Source organism: Abramis brama, assembly GCF_963993115.1.
Source record: "Abramis brama genome assembly, chromosome: 8".
NCBI lineage: Eukaryota > Metazoa > Chordata > Actinopteri > Cypriniformes > Leuciscidae > Abramis > Abramis brama.
Genome location: NC_139970.1, coordinates 37,529,730 through 37,551,221, shown reverse-complemented (window position 1 = coordinate 37,551,221; position 21,492 = coordinate 37,529,730). Strand labels below are relative to the sequence as shown.

Below are 21,492 nucleotides of genomic sequence, written 5' to 3'. Positions count from 1 at the left end.
CCCCCCCCCCCCCCCCTTTCCCGATGCATTTTTGAAAGCTAAAATACAGAAAGAGAATGCAGAAATGTAACCTTTCTTTTTCACCCTCTTCACAGCAATTGAAATCACAACTCCTCTAAAGGATGTCCATTCTATTGAGGGTACGAAGGCAGTGTTAGAAGCTAAAATCTCTGCCTCTGATGTTACTTCAGTGAAATGGTACCAAAATGACAAGCTCGTTGTAGCTAGTGAGAGGATCCAGATGGTTGCCAAAGGGACCAAACAGAGACTGGTCTTGAACAGGTCCTTTGCTTCTGATGAAGGACACTATAAGATGGCTGTTGGCAGAGTGGAAACAACTTGTAAACTGACAATTGAAAGTGAGTATTTCTTTAAAGGAACTTATATAAAATCTTTCTTTGGGTTTGGTTAAAGGTAAATTTAATTGGTTTATTATTATTAACTAACATATTTATGTCATACAGAGGTCAGCATCATCAAGCACATGGAGGACTGTGTGTGCACTGAAACTCAGAATGTCACTTTTGAAGTAGAATTGTCCCACACCGGGATAGATGCTTACTGGACCTTCAAAAATCAGCCTCTTAAGGCTGGACCCAAATACAAAATTGAGTCCAAAGGGAAACGCTATAGCCTGACCATCATCAATGCCATGAAGGATGAAGAGGGCCAGTATGCATTTGCAGCTGGCGAAAAGTCATCCAGTGCAAAACTAACTGTGTCAGGTATGATTTTCACCATTTGTTAAATATGTGTTAACTTGATGCACAGATATTGCCTCATGGTTACGTTTTTCTTACACTAGGTGGTGCTATAAACAGACCACTCCATGATGTGACTGTAGCAGAATCCCAAACTGCTGTTCTGGAGTGTGAGGTTGCTAACCCTTCCTCTGAAGGCAAGTGGCTTAAGGATGGCCACTCTGTTGACTTTAGTGACAATGTCAGGAGTGAGGATGTAGGTGCGGTCCGCCGACTTGTCTTTGTTACCACAAGACCACAAGATATTGGAGAGTACACATACCAAGTAGCAAACTCCAAGACATCTGCCAACCTTAGGGTTGAAGGTACTTTTACTACTGTTTTGAAGGCTGAATTTTTTTTCATGCTGATCATATTTTCCTATATGTGTAACTTTTTCATACTGATCATATTTTCCTATGCGTGTAACTGAATAAAAATGTCTTTCACAGCTGTGAAGATCAAGAAGACACTGAAAAATCAAACAGTCACCGAAACCCAAGAGGCAGTCTTTAGTCTTGAACTCACCCATTTAGATGTGAAAGGATCCCAGTGGATCAAGAATGGAATAGAAATTGTCCCCAGTGACAAATATGAGATAACAGTAGATGGATTGGTTCACACCTTAAAGATCAAGAATTGCAACTCCCAAGATGAATCAGTCTATGGATTCAAACTCGGAAAACTCTCTGCTAATGCCAGACTGAATGTCGAAAGTAAGTTTAATATTTGGCTTAATCATAGAATTTGCACCCCCCCCCCCCCCCCCCAAAAAAAAAAAAAAAAAAAATGTTATTTAATTCTCTTGCAGCTGTTAAGATTGTGAAAAAGCCAAAAGATGTGACTTCCCTGGTGAATGGAACTGCCTCTTTTGAGCTGAGTTTATCCCACGATGACATACCTGTTAAATGGATGTTCAAAAACCAAGAACTGAAACCTAGTGCCAATATTCAGATAATGTCCGAAAGGAAAGCACATAAGTTGGTCATTCAAAATGTTGAAGAAAGCAGTGATGGAGAGTACACAGCTGTAGTTGGACATTTACAATGCAGTGCATATTTACATGTTGAATGTAAGTATAAAATTTTAAGATTTATAGATTTTAAGTCACCAACCTAAACTTGTCTAGTGTCTTATACACACCACTAACTCCATACAATGACTGTTTCAGCTTTGAGAGTCACAAAGCCCCTGAAGAACATTGAAGTTCCAGAGACCCATGTGGCCACGTTCGAGTGTGAAGTTTCACATTTCAATGTTCCATCCACCTGGCTGAAAAATGGAGTTGAGATTGAGATGAGTGAGAAGTTCAGGATTGTGGTGCAGGGCAAACTGCATCAGTTAAAGATCATGAATACCAGCAGAGATGATTCTGCCGAATACACATTTGTGTGTGGAAATGACAAAGTCTCTGCCACACTGATAGTTAGCCGTAAGTTAGTTTTGATGTCATTGTTTTTGTAGTTGTATTCTTTATTGTCTACCAGACATGTACTTAAAATGGCAACAACAATTAGAATTGAGCCAAATATTTATTCCCTCTCCTTCAGCTCTCCTCATCACATCTATGCTCAAAGACCTGAATGCACAAGAAAAGGACACCATCACATTTGAGGTGACTGTCAACTATGAAGGCATCACCTACAAATGGCTGAAGAATGGAGTTGAAATCCGGTCCAGTGATAGATGCCAAACTCGCGCCAAACAGTTCACTCACTCCCTCACTATCCGAAATGTTCACTTTGGGGATGTTGGAGAGTACAAGTTTGTGGCCGGATCTGCTGAAACAGCTGCAAATCTTTTTGTTGAAGGTAATATTTACTTCATTATTCAGATTTTCGTATTATTTATTTTTGGCTAATTCTGATCAAGTGTTTTTTTTCATGATCAATTTAAGCTCGTGTCATCGAGTTCACCAAGCACATCAAGGACATTAAAGTTACTGAGAAGAAGAAGGCCATTTTTGAATGCGAACTCTCTGAGCCCAATGTCCAAGTAACATGGATGAAAGATGGTCAGGAACTTGAAATATCTGAAAGGTACTCAATATAATGGTTTTCCACATCCATGCACGATTTTGCTCTTTGACATTAATAATCTGTCTTTATTAAGTTAATGTCCTGATGGAGATATCATCTTCACCATTTAGGTTCAAAGTTTCCACAGAGAGACACATGCATCGTCTTATGATCCAAACTGTGCGCATGTCTGATGCCGGAGAGTACACTGTGGTTGCTGGATCAAGTGTATCGAAGGCCAGCCTCATAGTTGAGGGCAAGGATGTGCGTATAAGTGAACCTGCCGAGAAAGAAATCACTGTAAGTACCAAGCTGTCATAAATAATATTTAAATTCTGACAGTGTTCAGTATATACATTTTGCATTCAATGTCCTTTTAATTGAAATTTGAATCCAGGTGCTTGAGAAACAACGATCTACATTTGAATTTGAAGTCAACGAGGATGACATTGAGGGACGCTGGCTGAGAAATGGAGTCGAGATCCAGTTTTCTGTAGATCAGCGCTTCAACTATGTTATTATTAGAAAAATTCATCGCCTGACAATCACAGAAACCTACAGAAGTGATGCCGGAGAATACACATTCATTGCTGGAAAGAACAGGAGTATTGTAACCCTACATGTCAATAGTGAGTTTGATCTCAAAACTTATTCATAATGTTTCTCAGTTTGTTCTTGTTTGTCTCTGTGTATCTATTATTAATTCTTATACATTCTTGCATTGTTTAGTCCCTGAGCCTCCTCAGATAATCAGGCACTTGCAGCCCCTTTCTGTTGAGGCTGGCAAACCTGCACGCTTTTCTGTGGAGGTGACTGGAATTCCTCAGCCTCAGGTGTCCTGGTATAAGAACACTCAGGCCCTGTCTTCTGGGTTCAAGTGTAAGTTCCTGAGGGAGGGAAATGAGCACACATTGTTGCTCATTGAAGTCTTCCCAGAGGATGCAGCTCAGTACAACTGTGAAGCTAAGAATGACTATGGAGTAGCCACAAGTTCTGCGTCACTTAATGTGGAAGGTAAATAAAAACAAATGGAAAAAAATTCACATGAATTATAGGTACATAATTTACATATATTTGCTATGTCTTTTAATCCTCAGTTCCAGAAGTTGTTTCCCCTGACACTGGAGCCCCACTGTCACCACCTGTGGTCATAACACCAATACGTAACACTTCTGCCAGTGAAGGACAATCTGCTAGATTCCAGTGCCGTGTCTCAGGGGAAGGTAAGATCAGTAACTATAGGTCTGTTCCTAAACCTAGTGAGCTGCCTATTGGCTTTTTTTTTATTTTTTTTATGTTATCTCCCTAAGTGATTTGCAATGCTCTACATAGGCAGACACTCTGTGCACCATATAAATCTTTTCAGTTTATTTAATTATAGGTTCCGCAAAGGAATGGCACAATACTGTAGTCATTAATAAAGCGTAGCTCTTATATATTGGCACAATATTGGCGTAGCTCTTATATATTGGCACATACAGTACGATCAAGTAAATAGTCATTTGTACCTTAACTGATGTTTGATGTTATTGTTTGAGAGTCACTTGAAAAAATTTGATGTTTGCTCCTGTTTAGATCTGACAATTACTTGGTATTGCAAAGACAAGGAGATCAAGCAGTCTGATATATTCAGAGTGTCTCAGTTTGATGAAAACTGTCAGTTGGAGATCACCAGAGTGTATCCTGAGGATGAGGGCGAGTACACATGTGTTGCCCGTAACTCTGCAGGAATGGTCTCATGTTCTGCTGTACTGAAAGTGGACGGTGAGCTAAATTTTCTTACCAACCAAAAATTGCAAACTAATAAAATAAAAAAAACCCTGATAATGGCTTCAATGATAATATGCTATTATTATTATTAGTCAATAATGCAATTGGTGGTGGCTTGTCTGTTAATTAGGGCTGTCAAAGCTAACATAGTATTTCTAAAAACGAATCAAAATTTTCAGAGCGAACTACACGAACACGTCACTGAGCACCCATTTATGAGTAATTGCATTAAGTCATTTGTATTCTGTCATTCATAAAACATTAATTCGAAAACTTGCAAAGAACTGCATTTTTGCACATGTAAGATATATTACATACATAATGAGAAATAGTTACTGATTTGTTGCAGATTTGCATTTCAGTGTTTACATTTCTCGTACATTTTGATGAAATTTGAGAAGTCTAGAATCTGTTGCTTTTTTGTGAGTGAGATGAGTAAAATACACTTGTATAAATTTACTCTGAGTGTTATCCACACAAATTGCTGAACCTCATGATTGCACACAGGCATTTTTTAATTTCCTTAAAAAGGAACTGAATTCATTAATGCATTAACTACAAAAAGTATGAGATACGTCACGCTTAAATTCGATTGACAGCCCTACTGTGATACAGAACAAGTTTGCCAGCCAAATATGAAAACAAAACAAATTTGGTACAGGGAAACAAATTTCAATGTGTGCACTATAGTGATTAGTTGAGGATAAATCAATACTTCCTTTCAGGACAAACACATATTATGGACTGTACATCCAAGTCTCAGTCAGAAGCCACTTCCAGCCTCTTCACAAGCATTAAGAGTGTTCAAAAGGATCCTATTGGCCAAAGGCCCACTTTTATTCAACCTATTGTGAGCTGTGTGGTGGCTCATGGAGAAGTGGCTAGATTTCATGCTTGTGTGTCTGGCATGCCAAAACCAGAGATAAGTTGGTTCCATAACCAACAGTCTATAAAGCCTACCAAAAATGTTGTCTTTCATTTTGATGAGATGACAAACACTGCTACGCTAATCATAGTTGATACTTTCTCTGAGCATGCTGGACAGTACACTTGCAAAGCAGTCAGTATCGCAGGAGAGGCAGCTTGCTCAGCCAGCCTTGCTGTAACTGAAGAAGGTAATTGAGATCAAAGTAGTTTATGGTTTTTGATTAACATATCACAATTAATTCACGTCATTTTTTTAAGCCTTTCAACCAACCTCAAGAACCTCTCAATCAATTTCCCAATCACGTTCACCAATATCACTTTATGAAACCTTATCAATGCTTCTGAAGAAGTTGTATCATACAGTGCTCTCTTGATGTTGTGCTGGCAATGCATGCTTTTTGCAAACTGCCATGTTTCACCTCCTTTTAACATTTTCACATTTGTTTCACATGCAGATAAACCAATTTTTTGTCCTGATTATTGCAATGGTGATCTTTTCTTTGGATATTCATGTTATAGGTGACATATTTGGCTAATTGTTTGTTATTCATCAATTCATATGACTCTATTTTACAGTTACAAAAGTACGTGAGCAGATAGAAGCAAAAATTGAGGAAGAGGTCAAAGGTAGGATCATTTTACAGTATTTATTTTGTTAATAATGATGTCTCTCTCTGTAAAACTATTGAATTTAACATTTCCGAGCATATTGTATTGCATGCAAACAAATCCTCTTTTATGAGAACAACTTTCATATGTCACTGTTGGATATGTGTATGGTTGAAATCAAGTGTTTCTGGATAGCAAGCAATTTGATTGGTAAAATGCTTGCTGTGAAGCACTTTTGCAAAGTTTTGCATCTGTCTTCCCCTTGAAAAGCATGAAGGATATGGTACTTCTTGGTTGTTTCTAGAAATAAAAGGTGCAGGATGTTTGTCCTTTAAAAGTTCCAGACCACAGGAAATTACATTTTAAAAGATATGGAAGTAGCCACATCTTTTATTTGCTTCATACGTTTCTTGCATCTGGAACACCTTCCTGCAAATATTTCTTAGACTGGCTTGCAGATAGCGGTATGTGATTAATGTTGTTTGCTTTTTAAAATAACATGGTTATACCTGTAAACTATATTAGTTCGAATAAACGCCTTCTCAAAGAAGTCTAGAGCTGTTTAATGACCACACTCTTTTTTATCAATAGAGAGTGATGTTTCTCTATATGTATGAAAGATTTTCGTCATTCTAAGGATTAGAAAGGGCGTTTATTCATCATTCTGCAAGTCAGGTAAGGAATATTTTAGGATATATATCCACCAAGTTAAATATACAAGAGGCTCTTTTGCGAACCAGATCAGTATTATTTGGATACGTGTTAATGCTTTGAAAATAAATTTATGCTTTGAAGAACTGTCCACAGAAGAAGGAACAAAACATCAAGTGATTTTCGTGTCAGAATCTTTAATAAAGACTCAAGTCTTGCGTTTATTCGAACAAATATGGTGAGTGAATTTGTTTTTTATGGCTTTGTGACTTGATGCATGCTTTAATATATCTATTAATATTCTATTTGAAATATATTTCATTTTATTTAGCAAACTGGGCATTTTGTTGAAATTTGTCTCCCTTTTTTCCAGAGTTGTTTTATAATGAAGGAGCTGAACACATGGAAAAAGGAGGACTGCAGCATGGTGCATTTTCAGACCCAGAAGAAAGTTTAGATCAAGGTCTTGTAGCCCCATCTGAAAACTTTAAACCCTCCTTCACCAAAAAGCTGAAATTTCAGTCTGTTGTGGAGGGTGACACTGCATCTTTTAGGTGCAAGGTAGCTGCAATGCCAGCTCCAACGATATTGTGGTTTCATAATAATAGACAGATACAGAAGGAGCACCATCGTAAAATATATACAGTGAGTAAAATGCATATGCATGCAACCAGTTTAACAATTAAAGAGATTAAGGAAAAAGATTCAGGCAGTTACAAAGTCATGGCAATTAACACTGAAGGCTCTGCTGAAACCACAGCATCACTTCTTGTATCACTGAGGGAAGAGCAAGATGTATCTTATTTCTGCTATTCTAGATCCTCAAACAAAGCCCACTCAAGCTCAGATTCATTAGCTGATTCAACAAAAGAAAGAAAATTTAGAGTAGATCTAAGATGTGTTGGCTCTCCTTTTGATAAAACAAGCAAAGGGCAAACAAAGGGGCGTCATAGATCAAAAAGCACTCTGTTCCGCACAATGTATTTTAGAACTTCATCCCCATCAAGAACACCAGACAAAGACAGCAAGTTTGAGACTGCATCCGAACGTGCACGCTCTCCAACTCCGATGTACGAGAGATACGAGAGGTTCAGTGATCGATACAGTGATATATACTGTGACAGATTCACCGGTCGTGACCGATACAGTGATAGGTTTAGTGATAAATTCAGTGACCGGTGTAGTGATAGGTACAGTGACAGATTTAGCGACACAGACAGCCTTCATGGAGAGGTTAAAGCAAAACTTAGTCTCTTACAAAAGGCTGTCAAAAAGAAAAAGAGACTTTCAATATCTACAATGTCCTCTTCTGAGTTTGAGGTGGAATCGGTTACAAGTGAGCCTTGTTACACAGATTATGTTGAGAGACTCAGAGTAAAGCCATCTACTTTGCCCGAAATTCAACATGTTGTTCGGCCTGGTGAGCAAGCTGAAAGTGGTAGATGTTCAGCAGAATATCAGAGCAGACTGGAGAGAATTACTGGACTCGGCTCCCAATCAAAAGAACGAAGAGTCAGACACTCCTTTGAACCTCAGTCAAGATCTAGGGCACTGCGAATTATGAAGGGTGAACTTCCTCTACAGGAAACTTTAAGAAAAGACATTCAAGCTGAAGTATCTGATGCACGGATGGATCAAGAGATCACATCTAAAGAGGAGTCAGAAAAGGATATAGAATATGATATTTTAGATCACAAAGATGATGCAAGCCTGAGTCAGTGGGATGAAGAGGCACAGACCAAGGCAAAAGAACCATTTGTGTTGCAGTGGTTAGAGGCAGGACAAGCTTCTAAACAAGCAAGCAATACAAAGGAGATAAGCGCATCACATGAAGAGTCACAAGAAAAAGAGTCATTAAGAGCCAAGGCAGTGAAGCCAATGAAAGAAATATTTTTTGGTGATGTAGTTAAAACAGTTCCTGTACAGAAATTAGAAAAGAGAGCTATGTCAGTGGAGAACATCCTTGAGAAAAACCTTGAGAGTGAGTGCTTGGAAAGTGAAGATCAGTTCTTAGCTCAGCGCATTCGAAAATGGCAACAGGATGTGCAGTGGAATGAAGAAGCACAGATCAAGGCAAAGGAACCATTTGGGTTACAGTGGTTAGATACAGGAGAAGCTTCCAATCAAGTAAACAGTCCAAAGGAGATCATCCCTTCACATGAGAAGCAAGCAGACAAAGAGTATTTAAGGACAAAGGCAGTGAAGTTAAAGGAAGAAAACATTCTTGCTGATGATAGTCTGCAACATGAAAGTAAAAAGGCTCCTGTACAGAAATTAGAAAATAGAGCTATGTCTATGGAGAACATTATTGAGAAAAGCTTGGAGGGTGATCACATAGAAAGTGAAGATCAGTTCTTAGCTCAGCGCACACAAAAATGGCAACAAGATGTGCAGGTTGATCAGAAAGAGTCTGTTGCTCCCCGAAAGTCAGAGCAAAAAGGCTCTTATTCTCATGAATCTTTTGGCAAAGTTCAGAAAGAAGCAGCAGAATCAGCTTTAAAAACTCAAAGGGAATCCACATTTACAAAGACTTCAAGATCTTCATTTAAAGAAAAACATTTACATGAATGCTCAGGTGAGAGTGAGTTGCACTTATCGCGAGAAAGAATAAATGAGTTAAAAAGTGAGAGCGATCAAGTGAGTGAAAAAGAGGCACTAACTCAACGTATAATGAAATGGCAACAAGATGTTTTGACTGAGCAAGAACAGGCTGTTGAACTTGATCCTGATTGGGGTGGTGTTACTGAGAGTGCTTTAGAAAACACTCTCAGAAAAACCACATATAAAGATGTTGAATTGGAAAATGTGAATAAGGTGTCACCACAGAGAACAGCAAAAGAGAGGTTCTTTAGTGATGTTTCTTCTCACTCATATGTAACTGATAGGTCTAAAACACAAAAGCAAATGATTTCTGAGGCTGATAGTGAGAAGTTAAGGACTGAAAGTGACTATTTTGTCAGTGAGGAGGAGGCTCTAGCAAAGCGGATTAAAAAATGGCAACAAGATGTTCCAATTGAGCAAGAAGAAAGTGTTGAATTAGAATCTAATTGGGCCATTGCAGAGCATGTGCAGTCTTCTGTTGTATTACCTGAGACAACGTTGATGTCCACAGCTTTGCCAACAGAAAAAGTTATTTTGTATACAAAGGCTGAAGAGTTTATGCCTGATAAAATAGGTACAGATGTGACTGTAGGAATTGAAAGACAATATTTGGGTTATGAGGATGTAGTTCAGCAGCATCATGGTGATGTAAAAGTTGTGACAATGTCTAGACATGAACCTGATGTAATAGAGCAACAGAAAACTCTATCAAAACGAGAAATCCCCAGTGTTTCTCCCATTGCAGAGAAAATGTCTATGAGTGTAGTAAAACCACGAGTACCTGTCTTTGTGATGATATTAAAGCCAGAGATTGAGGTAAAGAGAGGTGAAATGACTGAACTCAGTTGCCAATTCCAGGGAGATCCCCAGCCATCTGTTTCATGGCTTAAAGATGGACATCTTATAATGAGAGACCCTGATTTTGATGTTCGTACCAAAGCAAATTCATCAACACTGATCATTTATTATCCAACCATTGACCATCAAGGTGTGTTTACTTGTAATATTGCTAACAAACATGGAAAAGCAAGTACATGTTGCATATTGAAAGTAACTGAAGATGTTCTGTTAAAGACAGAGATAGGGCCTCCTCAAGAAGTTAAAGTAACAGATGAGTCAGTGTTCACTGAAGAAGAAATGATAGAGGAAGAACTTAAGTCCCTAATGAAACCTGAGATAGACAGCAAATACACATTGCAGGTACCTCAGGCAGTTATGCACATGCCACAAACTTCATCTTCATCTATTCACTCCTCACCAGTTGAGATCAGAATAACTGCTCCAACTCCAGTGCTAGAGATGTTCGATGAGGCTAAAGACACATTTGAGCCTGTTGAGCAAACCTCAGAATCTCCAGTTGATGATGGCACCTCTCAAACAGTGAAGCATAAGTTCACATTTTCCTTTGATGATGGTCGTGAGGCTCCCCAAGTTTTCAGAGAACTAGATAACATTAGTGTTTCAGAGGGACAGACCGCTATGCTTGAGTGCATAATAATTGGTGAACCAACACCTGAAGCCACCTGGTTCCATGATAACATTTGCCTTGATCTTAATAACAGTAAATATAGATTTCAGGTACAAGACAAAAGATATAGACTATTCATTAACAATTTCACATGTCTTGATGCTGGAATATATAGATGTATTGCATCTAACAAACTTGGGCAGGTTGAAAGTGTTGCTGATGTGTCTTTTGATTCTGCAACTCTGGACTCTGGATTTTCATCCATTGCCATAACAGAAATGGACAACCAAACAAGATCTCTTGACTTATCTTTAGAAATCACCAAAGTTCAAACAAAGACTTTATCAAGTTCTTCCACACCATCCCAAGATATTACTCTTACAAGTGAGGACATTCTTGAATATGACTGTTCAGTCAAACCTGCAGAATTTCATGATATTATCAAAACGGATTACCCACAGCCAGATGCTCCCAAACTTAAGCGCATTAAGAAACCAGCTTCAGAAATGCCTGTAATAACAGGCTGTGGTTTGCAGTCGTCTGGGGCAGAGGTTAAAGTATCAAAATTAAAACAAGCATTTGAAACACCAACATCTTTTGTAGATGAGCCCGATGAGCCAACAGCACAATCAAAGGATGAGGCCTCTTTTCCTGTTGAAGATATTCCAGAGTTTGCTCTCGAACCTGGGCAATATGAAAAAGAACAAATAACTTCAATTCTCTCCAGTGAGGACAGGATGAAATATCCTACTTTGACTGCAGCTAAGACCTTCCCCTTAAGAGCTCCAACAGATGTTACAGAGGCAGTTCTGGACAACACAGAAAACACTATAGAAGAAAAGTCAGATGTGAGAATGTCTTCTATAGAATCAAAGTTATTTGACTTGCAGCATTTTGTATCCTTGGCCAATGTTACCGAGGTTCAGCAATCACCTACTTTAATCAGACCCCAGGCTAGATTACCAGAAAGAAATAACCCAAAAGACAGTTCTGTTAGCCCTAAAACAGTTTTGGATAGCACAGTTGAGCAAAGAATTATAAAGGAGGAGGCATGTGTTAGGCAAAGTGAAATTGATAACTCTGCTCAAGAACTCATGTTAGAAACCAAGGTACAGTCCGCTGAAATAACTGAACCCGTAAAAATGGGTACTGTTAATGTTCGAAGAGCAGAAGTTGAGGACATGCCACAAGATAACGTCAGTACAGTTGATATAAAACATGATAGGATGGAAGCCTCAGATATAACAAAACTTCTTATTGTAAAACCCAAAATTGAGGTTGACAGAGTATTGCAATCTGACTCCACAGATTACCCTTTGTCAGAGTACCCCCCACAGAGACAGCAACCACAACAGAAAAAATCTGCTAGGCTAGGGGCGGTTGGTGTTCCCAAACTTGAGGAAGAAGAAGTAACTTTTAGTGCTGTTTATGACTACTATAACCAACCAACTGATTGGGGAAGGCCTTTATCGCCAGAGTCAGAAATGTCTATTGAAGTTGGTAGCACATTCAGTGAGGAGATGGCAGAAATAGAACGGTTCTACACACCAGCTTCATCCACTGAAATTTCTCAAATTCAAAAGTCACCAGAATCTTTCCATACCCCCTCAGAGACTCCAGGGGGTGTCATGACACCTCCTGAGTATCCGTTTTCCCATGCAGAACATAACAGACTCTCAACTAGCTCTAGTGAAGGTTTTTATTCCCCGGCTAAGTTTCTCAGTTCTCCAGATGATGAGGGTATTGAAACAACTCCCCCTGTGTTTACTATCGATGAGTGTATGATTCTTCCAGAGGGACGTGGTTCACTAGGCTTGGGGACACTTCAGGAAAAGGTTCAGGGAATTCCTCCAGCTTTCCTTAAGCCACTTACAAAAAGAAGAGTTTTTGAGGGTGATTCCTTACTGTTCTGTGCTGAAGTATTTGGACTACCCACTCCAGAAGTGAAATGGTTTAGAAACAAAACTGAGCTTGAAGCAGATGAGAGGACTATTATTGAAAGAGATGGTGATAACATTGCCCTGGAAATTAGGAATATCACAAAAGCTGACCAAGGGGAATATATCTGTGAAGCTCTTAATTATGTTGGTGAGGCAAAAAGTGTTGCTTTGGTTCTTGTTATATCTCAGGAAGCAAGGCAAATGCTACCCCCTCCTGCTGTTACCCATCAGCATGTCATTGAGTTTGATGTTGAGGAGGATGAGGATCTGTCAAGGTCTCCCTCTCCTCAAGAAATCTTGTTGGAGGTTGAGTTAGATGAGAATGAGGTGAAAGAGTTTGAAAAACAGGTAAAGATTGTTACCATTCCAGAGTATACAGCTGATAACAAAAGTATGATCATATCCCTTGATGTTCTTCCAAGCATGTTTGAGGAAGGGACTGTGGATTTCATAACTCAAGAAAGTGATGATTTAAAAATAGCTTTTGAAGTTACAGAAATGCCGCCACGTTTTATAAACCCTATTTATGACATTGAAACTCTTGAAAACACAAATGTAATGTTTGAATGTTCTTTAATGGGTATTCCCTCGCCAATAGTGTCATGGTACAAAGGCAATATGAAGATTCCTATGGATAAGAAAAAATACATCTGTAGCTCAGATAGTGATAATCATTTTCTGAAGATTCTCAAAGCCAACATACATGACAGTGGCATATATACATGCAGAGCTATTAATGTTGTTGGTGAAACACTTTGCAGGGCGTCGCTTACGGTTATGAATCCACAGTCATTCTCAGGCAAGACAAGGGGAAGAGAACTAACTGCAGTTTCTCTTGGCAGTGCAAAAGTTCATCCTCAGAAGTTTGACTTGGTTGTTGGAAATTCATCATTTGATGGAGAACAGACATCAGAGATAGAGCTTGAATTTGAGTTCCAACAGGAATTTGATGAGTCTCAGAAAGCTGTCAGACTGGTTGCTATTACTGATAATGAGACAAGTGAGCAAGGAGAGAAATATGTTAGTATTAATTTCGATGTCTTTGCGGAACCCTCAAAAGATGATAAAATAGAATTCAAAGGCAAATCAACAAACTCTTGTAGTTTTGAGTTTCAGGTCACTGAAATTCCCCCAAAATGTATAATCCCACTACAAAATGTCACTGCAGCTGTAGGTACACCTGTGATTCTTCAGTGCTTAGTGAGCGGCAAACCAAATCCTACAGCAGAGTGGTTCAAAGATGGTGCTCCGGTAAAAAATGCTAGATATATTATCCAGGAGAAAGCATCAGGACATTTCAATTTGCTTATAACAAATGTAACTCACAGTGATGCTGGTGAATTCAAATGTATTATCCAAAACAAAGCTGGTTACACTGAAACAAGTTCGTTGTTAAAAGTGTTTTAATTTGACTGCAGTTTAAAAGTGCAGTTTATGAAACAATGTCAGGCAGGTTTGTTTTGTTTACTTTGAACACATACACATTTTTTATGTATTACAATTGTAAATTATTGTGAAATTATGTATAGAAACGTTTGCTCAATCTGCATTCAAAATTATTATTCGGTGGTATATATTTTAATGGTTGATCCACAATTTATTGAAAAGACCTGAAATTATCCTCAATTTCTCTTCAGTAACTTACATTGGTTTTCCACTTTGGGGGACAGTTTTAGTTTTTTCCCTTTTGGATGATGTACTTGGACTTTGTTTTTGGTGGTGAAAAGACACATTTTATAATGAAATATTGTACCTTTGCTTATGTCTGCCAACAGTTTGGGTGAGATTTTCAAGCACAGTTTTGAAAGATCTAATTGAATTTCTTGATAACGCATGTCCAGTCTAATAGATTTAAAATTTTGACAGTTTTTTGTTTTATTTCAAATTGCATGAATATTATTTCCCCCTTTTGTGATTTTCTTTCTTCCTTAATGTTAACAGTGTGATCAGAAAAAAGGTAAGGAAAAATCGTTGAAATAGTTTTAATTATGTCTGGAGAGACTAGATTTTCCTTGCTCAAGTTCATAATTTATAGTATAAATAATACTGCTTAGTTTTGGATAATAATTTAACATTTTTGTTGTATAGTTCGATCATGTTTTTCTAAAAGTAGTGGTAAGTGAGTTAAAGATTTAATAGGTTGTAAATAAAAATGTTAAAATAAAAAATAGGTTAGATAAAAAAAAAAAATTATACAATGATGATTTATGAGTTATTATTTGCGTATGTGTTCTCATTTCTATGCCTTTCTGTATCTACAATTGTCATTATTTTGGGATACAAATATAGGTAGTCAGCTAGTCAAACCTGTATGGATAGGGATAAAGAAATCTAAATGACTGTGCTATAATTTTATTAGAATCATAAATGCATTGTTCTACCCATTTATTGTAATTCTATGTACATGAAAAGTAAATAAAATTATGATAAAACTGTTTACTGTTATTCTGTATTTTTTAATCTCTTAAGGGCATTATTATGTCCGCTTCTTTACTAATATTGAATGACCTCCATCTTTATCTAAACTTGTAATTGATGAGAATATTTTGTTGAATCTTTAATCCCATTATTTTCATACAGAATTTTCTAGTTTGACTGTGAAGACCGAAGAAGAGGAAGAAACCTACAGCACATCACTTAATTTACCTGAGAAGTCAAAAACACTTGAACTCAAGCCAGAGCAAAAACGTTTTTCTAGTTTGTTGGAAAGGAAAAAGGAGAAACCTGTATTTGAGTCCAAGCTTACACCTGTGGAAGTTACTGTTGGAGAGTCAGTTAGGTTTACTGTCACAGTATCTGGTTTTCCAAAGCCAAAAGTTCAGTGGTTCTACAATGGAAAAGTTATCACTTCCTCATCAGTTTATAAGTTTGTAGAGGAGAGAGATGAGTACACTTTAATAATAACACAAGTAAAGAAAGAGTACGAGGGAGAGTACTCTTGTACCGCCAGTAATAGATTTGGCCAAACCACCTGCAAGACAATATTAAAGGTACAAGTGAGTCAATTATCAGCAGCAGAAAAGTGGGTGGAACAAATGTTTAAAATACCAGGGCAACCACCATGTTTTACCACACAAATTCAACCTGTGCAGTGTGCAGAGGGCAGTGAGGTGAAATTTCAGTATAGAATTACTGGTACTCCACTCCCTGATGTTCAGTGGTTTAAAGGTAATTTTCTAATTAAATCAAGCCAGATCTGTTCTGTTGTAAGTAACCCAGATGGCTCTGGCTTTCTTATCATGAATAACATCAAACAGAAAGACAGTGGACTCTACACATGCAAGGCTGTCAATCCTTTTGGGGAGGCAAGCTGCAGTGCTGAGTTGATAGTATTCCACAAAAAAGTCTCTGTATTTCACAAACAGCAATTAGTTCAAGAGCAAAAAAGTTATAAGGTGTCCATGAAAGAGGAAGCCACTGAATCACGTTTGTACAGTGTGAGCCTACCTGGACAGGCAGGTGCTAGTTTGCAGGGAGACCATCAGGTAATTTATACCATTGGCACAGAAGATAGACAAATGGTAGCGAGCGAGCAGGTTGACACTCTGCATGACTTGGATGTTTCCATTGCAACTATGCACAGGGAGCAGGTGACTCATCAAGCTGCTGTGTTGGAGTCTCATGAAGTGCAGGAGAGAGTAATATCTGCTTCAGTTCAGCCAGAACCAGTGGTAGCAATCCCTTTGAAACAGCTCCAGATGGCTACTATGACCTCGGCAGTTCAAGAACGCCAAGGCTTCACAGAACAGCACTTTGAACGAATCAAAAGTCCAGAGGTTACAGAGCTGGAAATTGCAAAAGAGCACCCCTCACAAATAATGTCTGCCATAACTGAGAGTGTAACTCCACTGACAATTGTCAAAGCTGAGCCATTATCAACCAGAGAAACAGAACAGATCAAGGCATCTCCTGAGCCCAAGTATCCAATATCAAGTCACCAAGTTGAGTCAAAACTCCCAATTGTTAAAGAACATTCACAGGTTATACTGCATACTCAGCAGGAAAAAGGCTACCAGGTTAAAGAGGGAGTTAAAATTCTTTACAGTGCAGTTTCAACGGAGAAACAACAGATCACAGAAGGTCACACTAAAGAACTGTCAACTCAAGAATCTACCTTTCAGACAACAGTGAAGAAAGAACCACCAGAACCAGTTGTCCTTTCAGTTAGTGAGACTGCTCAAACTTTAGCAAAAGAACAGAGGTTATCAATGCACAGACCAGTTGAGGAGACTGCATCTCTAGTCAAAGACAGTGCATTTAAATCTGCTCTCGTTGCTGAGGAAAAGCATCAGCTCCAAGCTGATCAGTCAAGTTTGATCCCAGGTTTAGAAAGTGCCATTTCAGTGCAGTCCCAGAGAGAAGAAGAACAAGTTCTACATTTACAGGTCATCACAGATCAGGATATTCTTCCATCTGAAGGCAGGTTCAGCTGTGAGAAACCAGTCCAAGGCAAGGCAGATGCTCAAAAAAGTCCTGTTCTTAAGCACACAGTGTCAGTGGATTTACAGCAGACAGTGACATGCGAGGAGTCATCTCAGTTTTCAGCACAAAAAACAGAACTTTTCATTCATCCTGGTAAGGAAGCTCCTGCTCCTTTGCATCTTCAGGCCATTCATTTAGAAAATACGTTGACAAAAGAAGGGATAATCTCAATGGAAAAAACAGATAAACAGATTGCAGTACAGAGACAGGAAAAAGCCCGTTATCATGCTGCAAGCACAGAAGAGAAAAGAGAGCACACTGCTGATTATTGTAAAGATCTTGATGTGTCTGTTACAGGCATGCAGTCTGAAATCAGAAAAGAACCCAAACCTGAAAGTATTCTTCAAGTCTTTTCAGAGCCAGTGCCGTTACCGAAGGAAACTCCTTTTGTAAGTGATGTTAAACAGCAGCGTGCCCTAGTTCAGAAAGAAGATCACTGGGATATTGTGCATGTGACATCTGTGTCAGAAAGTCAGGATATAGAGGAGGGACACACAGAGAATATAGGAACAATTGAGAAATTTGTGTCTAAAAGCAAAGTTGAACCCAAAATCCCATCTGAATTAATTTATGTAGAAGAAAAGGCTATCTCAACAGAGAGTAGTATTGCTCTTGTGGCCACTGAACAAGACTTTGCAGTTCAAATTCAGGAAGGACAGTCTGTTAGACAGTCAGTATTAATGGAAGAAAAGCGAGTAATCAAAGCGGAGTTATCTGAGGATATCACAAAATCTGAAACAACCACAGCAGTTATCAGTGAGCAAAAGATGGGTACCGTTTTAGTGTCAGAGGCAAGAGAGAGCCAAACACTACCCAAAGAGCTCACTTTTGTTATTGCACCTCCAAAACCACATTCATTGGACATTAAATACCAGTTAAAAAGTACTCTTGCAACTGCTGTTGCTCTTGACCAACCTTTGATCCTGGCAGATGTAGTGGAGAGTTTAGGAGCTGTAGAAATTCATGAGGTAAAAGAAAGGAGAGAACCCAAATTTGTCATGTTCACTTATCTTATCACAAGTGCAAGTGCCCCACTTGAAATTACAATTGCTTTTGAAGGAGATTATCCCCAGACTGCTGATCTTAGAAGTGAACTTCAAGCTGCTTTCTACTCTATTGTCTATCGAGAGCAACAGGTTCTGACCTCAGACCAGCCAGGCACAATGCAAATCAGCAGGCCCCAAAGATTACAGGTTACTAAGGCTTCTACAAAAGAATTGCTTTCACCTGTGGTGGAAATGGTAAGGATGACAGAAAATGTAGAGCCTTTCACATCACCAAATATTCAATCTGCAACTGTAAAAACTGAAGCCAAAGCCTCTTTTCAGTCTGTAACAGCTAAAGAGCAAGCTTTTGTGCAACAGTCAACTATTCATGTGGCAAGTGAATCAAAAATTGAGATTCAACAGTCTATCCAAGTTGAGCAACAAGAAACCAGATCTGTGACAGTAAAAGGGCATGGGAGGGATGTAGGGGCTGCAGGTATGACAGCTGAACCTGTTTTGGGGCCTGTTTCAAATGAACGGTCCACTGAAGTCATATTTCAGAGAGAGGAAAGGGAGGAATATATAACTGAAGCATTTATGAAATTAGAGAAAGAAGTTGTTAGAGAGGGTTACCCAATTTTTGAAAGCCCGTTGGAGGATATTATAATAGAGGAACATTCAGAGGCAAAATTTTCATTGACTATTAGACATGTAAAGAAAGTGAATTGGCTTTTTAATGGAAAATCTATTAAGTCTGGCAAAGAGTTCAAGTGTTCCATAGACCATGACACTTACACACTAGAAATCAGCAAGGTTATGAAGGATCATCAAGGAGAATATACCTGTGAGGCTGTAGGTGATGCTGGCAAGACCTCAACGTCCTCCCACCTCACTGTGGTCTTAAGAGGTTGGAATTATGGGATTATTTTGTCACCACATGACTAACTCTTGGCATTCATAGCTAAAATAGACACACTTCATCAGACGTGCTTTCTCAGTATCTCCACACCAACTAATAGTATAGATCTTTGTTTCATATGAAAATACCTTCGTAATGCCTTCCGCTCTGATCTTGTTCACAATGCTGCGATTTTGCCATCATTTTCACATCACTGAAATGTTAGCATGTCTTCACTTCTTCACACCAACTCTTAACCCGTTGGATCTTTCAGTGTCATTCCAACATTCATCTCCTTCACTCCTGCAGTATTTTCCACTTTTTTTTTGTATTCACCTCTGTAAATTGGTCATGAAATACTCCATTGTTTTTCATTGTTTCATCAGTCATTGAGCACCTCATTCTTGATCTTTTTTGCATGCATGCTAGGATGTCAAGTCTTTTTCACTCTTCATGGAATTTGTTTTTCTCTCCCTCATAGCGAGATCACCATTACTCTTCACAGTCACTACTGGAATGCTTTTTTTTACTCCATTACAGTAACCACAGAAATTGGCACTTTTTGAAAATACCATATCTATAAATATTATAGATGCTAGAATGTACCTAAATGGTTACATTTAACCTATTGAACTTTTTTAGTAAATGTTTTTGTAAAACATTTCAGGTGTTTGAAAGTGCCAATCAGTGGTTTCTGCTTTTCATTCTCACAGTTATTACTTGTTAGTGGACATGTTAAATATAATGTATTAATTTGCTTTTTATCTGTGTGCACAATTTAGTGCCACCTGTTTTTAGGCAGAAAATTCAAAATCTGGAGGTCAATGTTGGCAGTCCTGCAAAGTTCGAATGCGAAATTAAGGAGGCTCCAGGTGTGACCTTCAAGTGGTTCAAGTCTGGTTCTGAGCTCAGACATACTGACAAATGCAGAATTATCAGCCTTCATCACACCTCATCCCTGGAGATCTTTAGCCCATCAGTTGCTGACAGTGGAGAATTTACATGCAAAGTGTCAAACCGCCATGGAAGTGACAGCTGCTCTGCTAAACTAAGTGTGACAGGTAAGACAAATATAACTTTCTTATTGTCCATTGGTTGTCTTGAAATATTTAACTCTGGAGCTGACATGCTTTGTGTTTGATACTTTGTTGGCAAAGTTGTTTATATCTTCTTATTGATATCTTCTTTTTGTAGAGATTTTCCCACCAGAGTTTGTATCAAAGCCTGAATCGATGACTTTATTTGTGGACAAGCAAGCAAAATTTCAGTGTGTTATTTCTGGTTCTGACCCAATGAATGTTGTCTGGCATAAAGACAATATTGCCATTTCAAATGATGATCACTGCAAAGCATCCTCTGACAAAAACAAGTATTTTCTTGAAATCTTGAATCTACAACAAAGTGATCAGGGAACATACCTTTGCAAAGCTTCAAACAGTGTCGGTACAGCTACATGCTGCTCTGAACTGAGGGTTGTAGACAAACCCAACTTTGTGAAGAGCTTTGAGTCAATCACTATTGCTGTGGAAAACCCACTACGTCTTGAATGTCATGTAGATGAAGACATTGGTGTTTCTATCATCTGGATGAGAGATGGCAAGAAACTCCATACCACAATGGACTGTAAACTAGCTTTTGAAGAAAAAATAGCCTGTCTTGAAATTCAAAAGGCCAAACTCAAAGATACAGGTACATATACCTGTACTGCTGCCAATGATGCAGGAAGCACCAGTTGCTCTTCTAGTGTGACAGTGCAAGGTAAGACTTTCAGATTAATGCCCTTGGTAAATGCAGTATTTGAAACAAATCTGCATGACTGGGTATTAATTTCTGTCAGTGTGAGCAGATTAGTGTATTTGCATTGCTTAGATGGATGTCACAAAGCTTAAGCATCAGTTGATGCTGCTCTTCTTTGCCATATTAAGTATTACAGCTTATTTTCATGGTGCTGCTTTACATGTCTCTTATATTTACCTGTTGAAGTTGTCTTTTCTTAACTTGTCTTTTTCTTTCAAACAAATCAAAAATCTTTTTCCCCCATTGCATTTTAATCCGTAGAACCTCCAGTCTTTGTTAAAAGGCTAGAGCCTAAGATCTTATGGAAACATGGAATGTCATCACGTCTGTCGTGCACTGTCAAAGGATCGCCTGAACTCCATGTGACTTGGTTTTTGAATGACAAACCGCTTAGTTCCTCTGAAAAACAAAAAATCACATTTAAGGCCGGCCAAGCCACTCTTGAGATTATTGAATTGTCTGAGTCTGACAGTGGAAATTACACTTGTGAAGTGATGAATGAGGCTGGCTGTGAAAGCTGCAGCTCTCAAGTAACTGTAAAAGGTAATACTTAAGATTCTTACCTTCTGATTAATGCTCATTATATTGAGTTATAATATAATATA

General features: G+C 38.5%; 2 protein-coding genes across 2 annotated transcripts in view; both read left to right on the top strand.

Annotated features, from left to right (window-relative positions):
- Positions 1-21,492, top strand: part of ttn.2 (titin, tandem duplicate 2) — a 169,052-nt gene that overhangs the window by 25,383 nt on the left and 122,177 nt on the right. Inside the window, exons 27-45 of the mRNA XM_084122514.1 lie at positions 96-359; positions 465-725; positions 806-1,066; positions 1,193-1,456; positions 1,552-1,812; positions 1,912-2,172; positions 2,291-2,551; positions 2,638-2,779; positions 2,890-3,058; positions 3,156-3,387; positions 3,488-3,772; positions 3,856-3,981; positions 4,334-4,522; positions 5,254-5,643; positions 6,032-6,082; positions 15,305-19,099; positions 19,873-20,151; positions 20,285-20,848; positions 21,149-21,430. Of these exons, the coding sequence (XP_083978640.1) occupies positions 96-359; positions 465-725; positions 806-1,066; positions 1,193-1,456; positions 1,552-1,812; positions 1,912-2,172; positions 2,291-2,551; positions 2,638-2,779; positions 2,890-3,058; positions 3,156-3,387; positions 3,488-3,772; positions 3,856-3,981; positions 4,334-4,522; positions 5,254-5,643; positions 6,032-6,082; positions 15,305-19,099; positions 19,873-20,151; positions 20,285-20,848; positions 21,149-21,430 (8,337 nt within the window). The remainder of the gene's footprint in view (positions 1-95; positions 360-464; positions 726-805; positions 1,067-1,192; positions 1,457-1,551; positions 1,813-1,911; positions 2,173-2,290; positions 2,552-2,637; positions 2,780-2,889; positions 3,059-3,155; positions 3,388-3,487; positions 3,773-3,855; positions 3,982-4,333; positions 4,523-5,253; positions 5,644-6,031; positions 6,083-15,304; positions 19,100-19,872; positions 20,152-20,284; positions 20,849-21,148; positions 21,431-21,492) is intronic.
- LOC311088431 (uncharacterized protein) lies at positions 6,495-15,155 on the top strand. The gene is made up of 2 exons (XM_084122517.1): positions 6,495-6,528; positions 7,089-15,155. The coding sequence occupies exon 2, from the start codon at positions 7,118-7,120 to the stop codon at positions 14,129-14,131; it is 7,014 nt and encodes a 2,337-aa protein (XP_083978643.1). The 5' UTR covers positions 6,495-6,528; positions 7,089-7,117; the 3' UTR covers positions 14,132-15,155.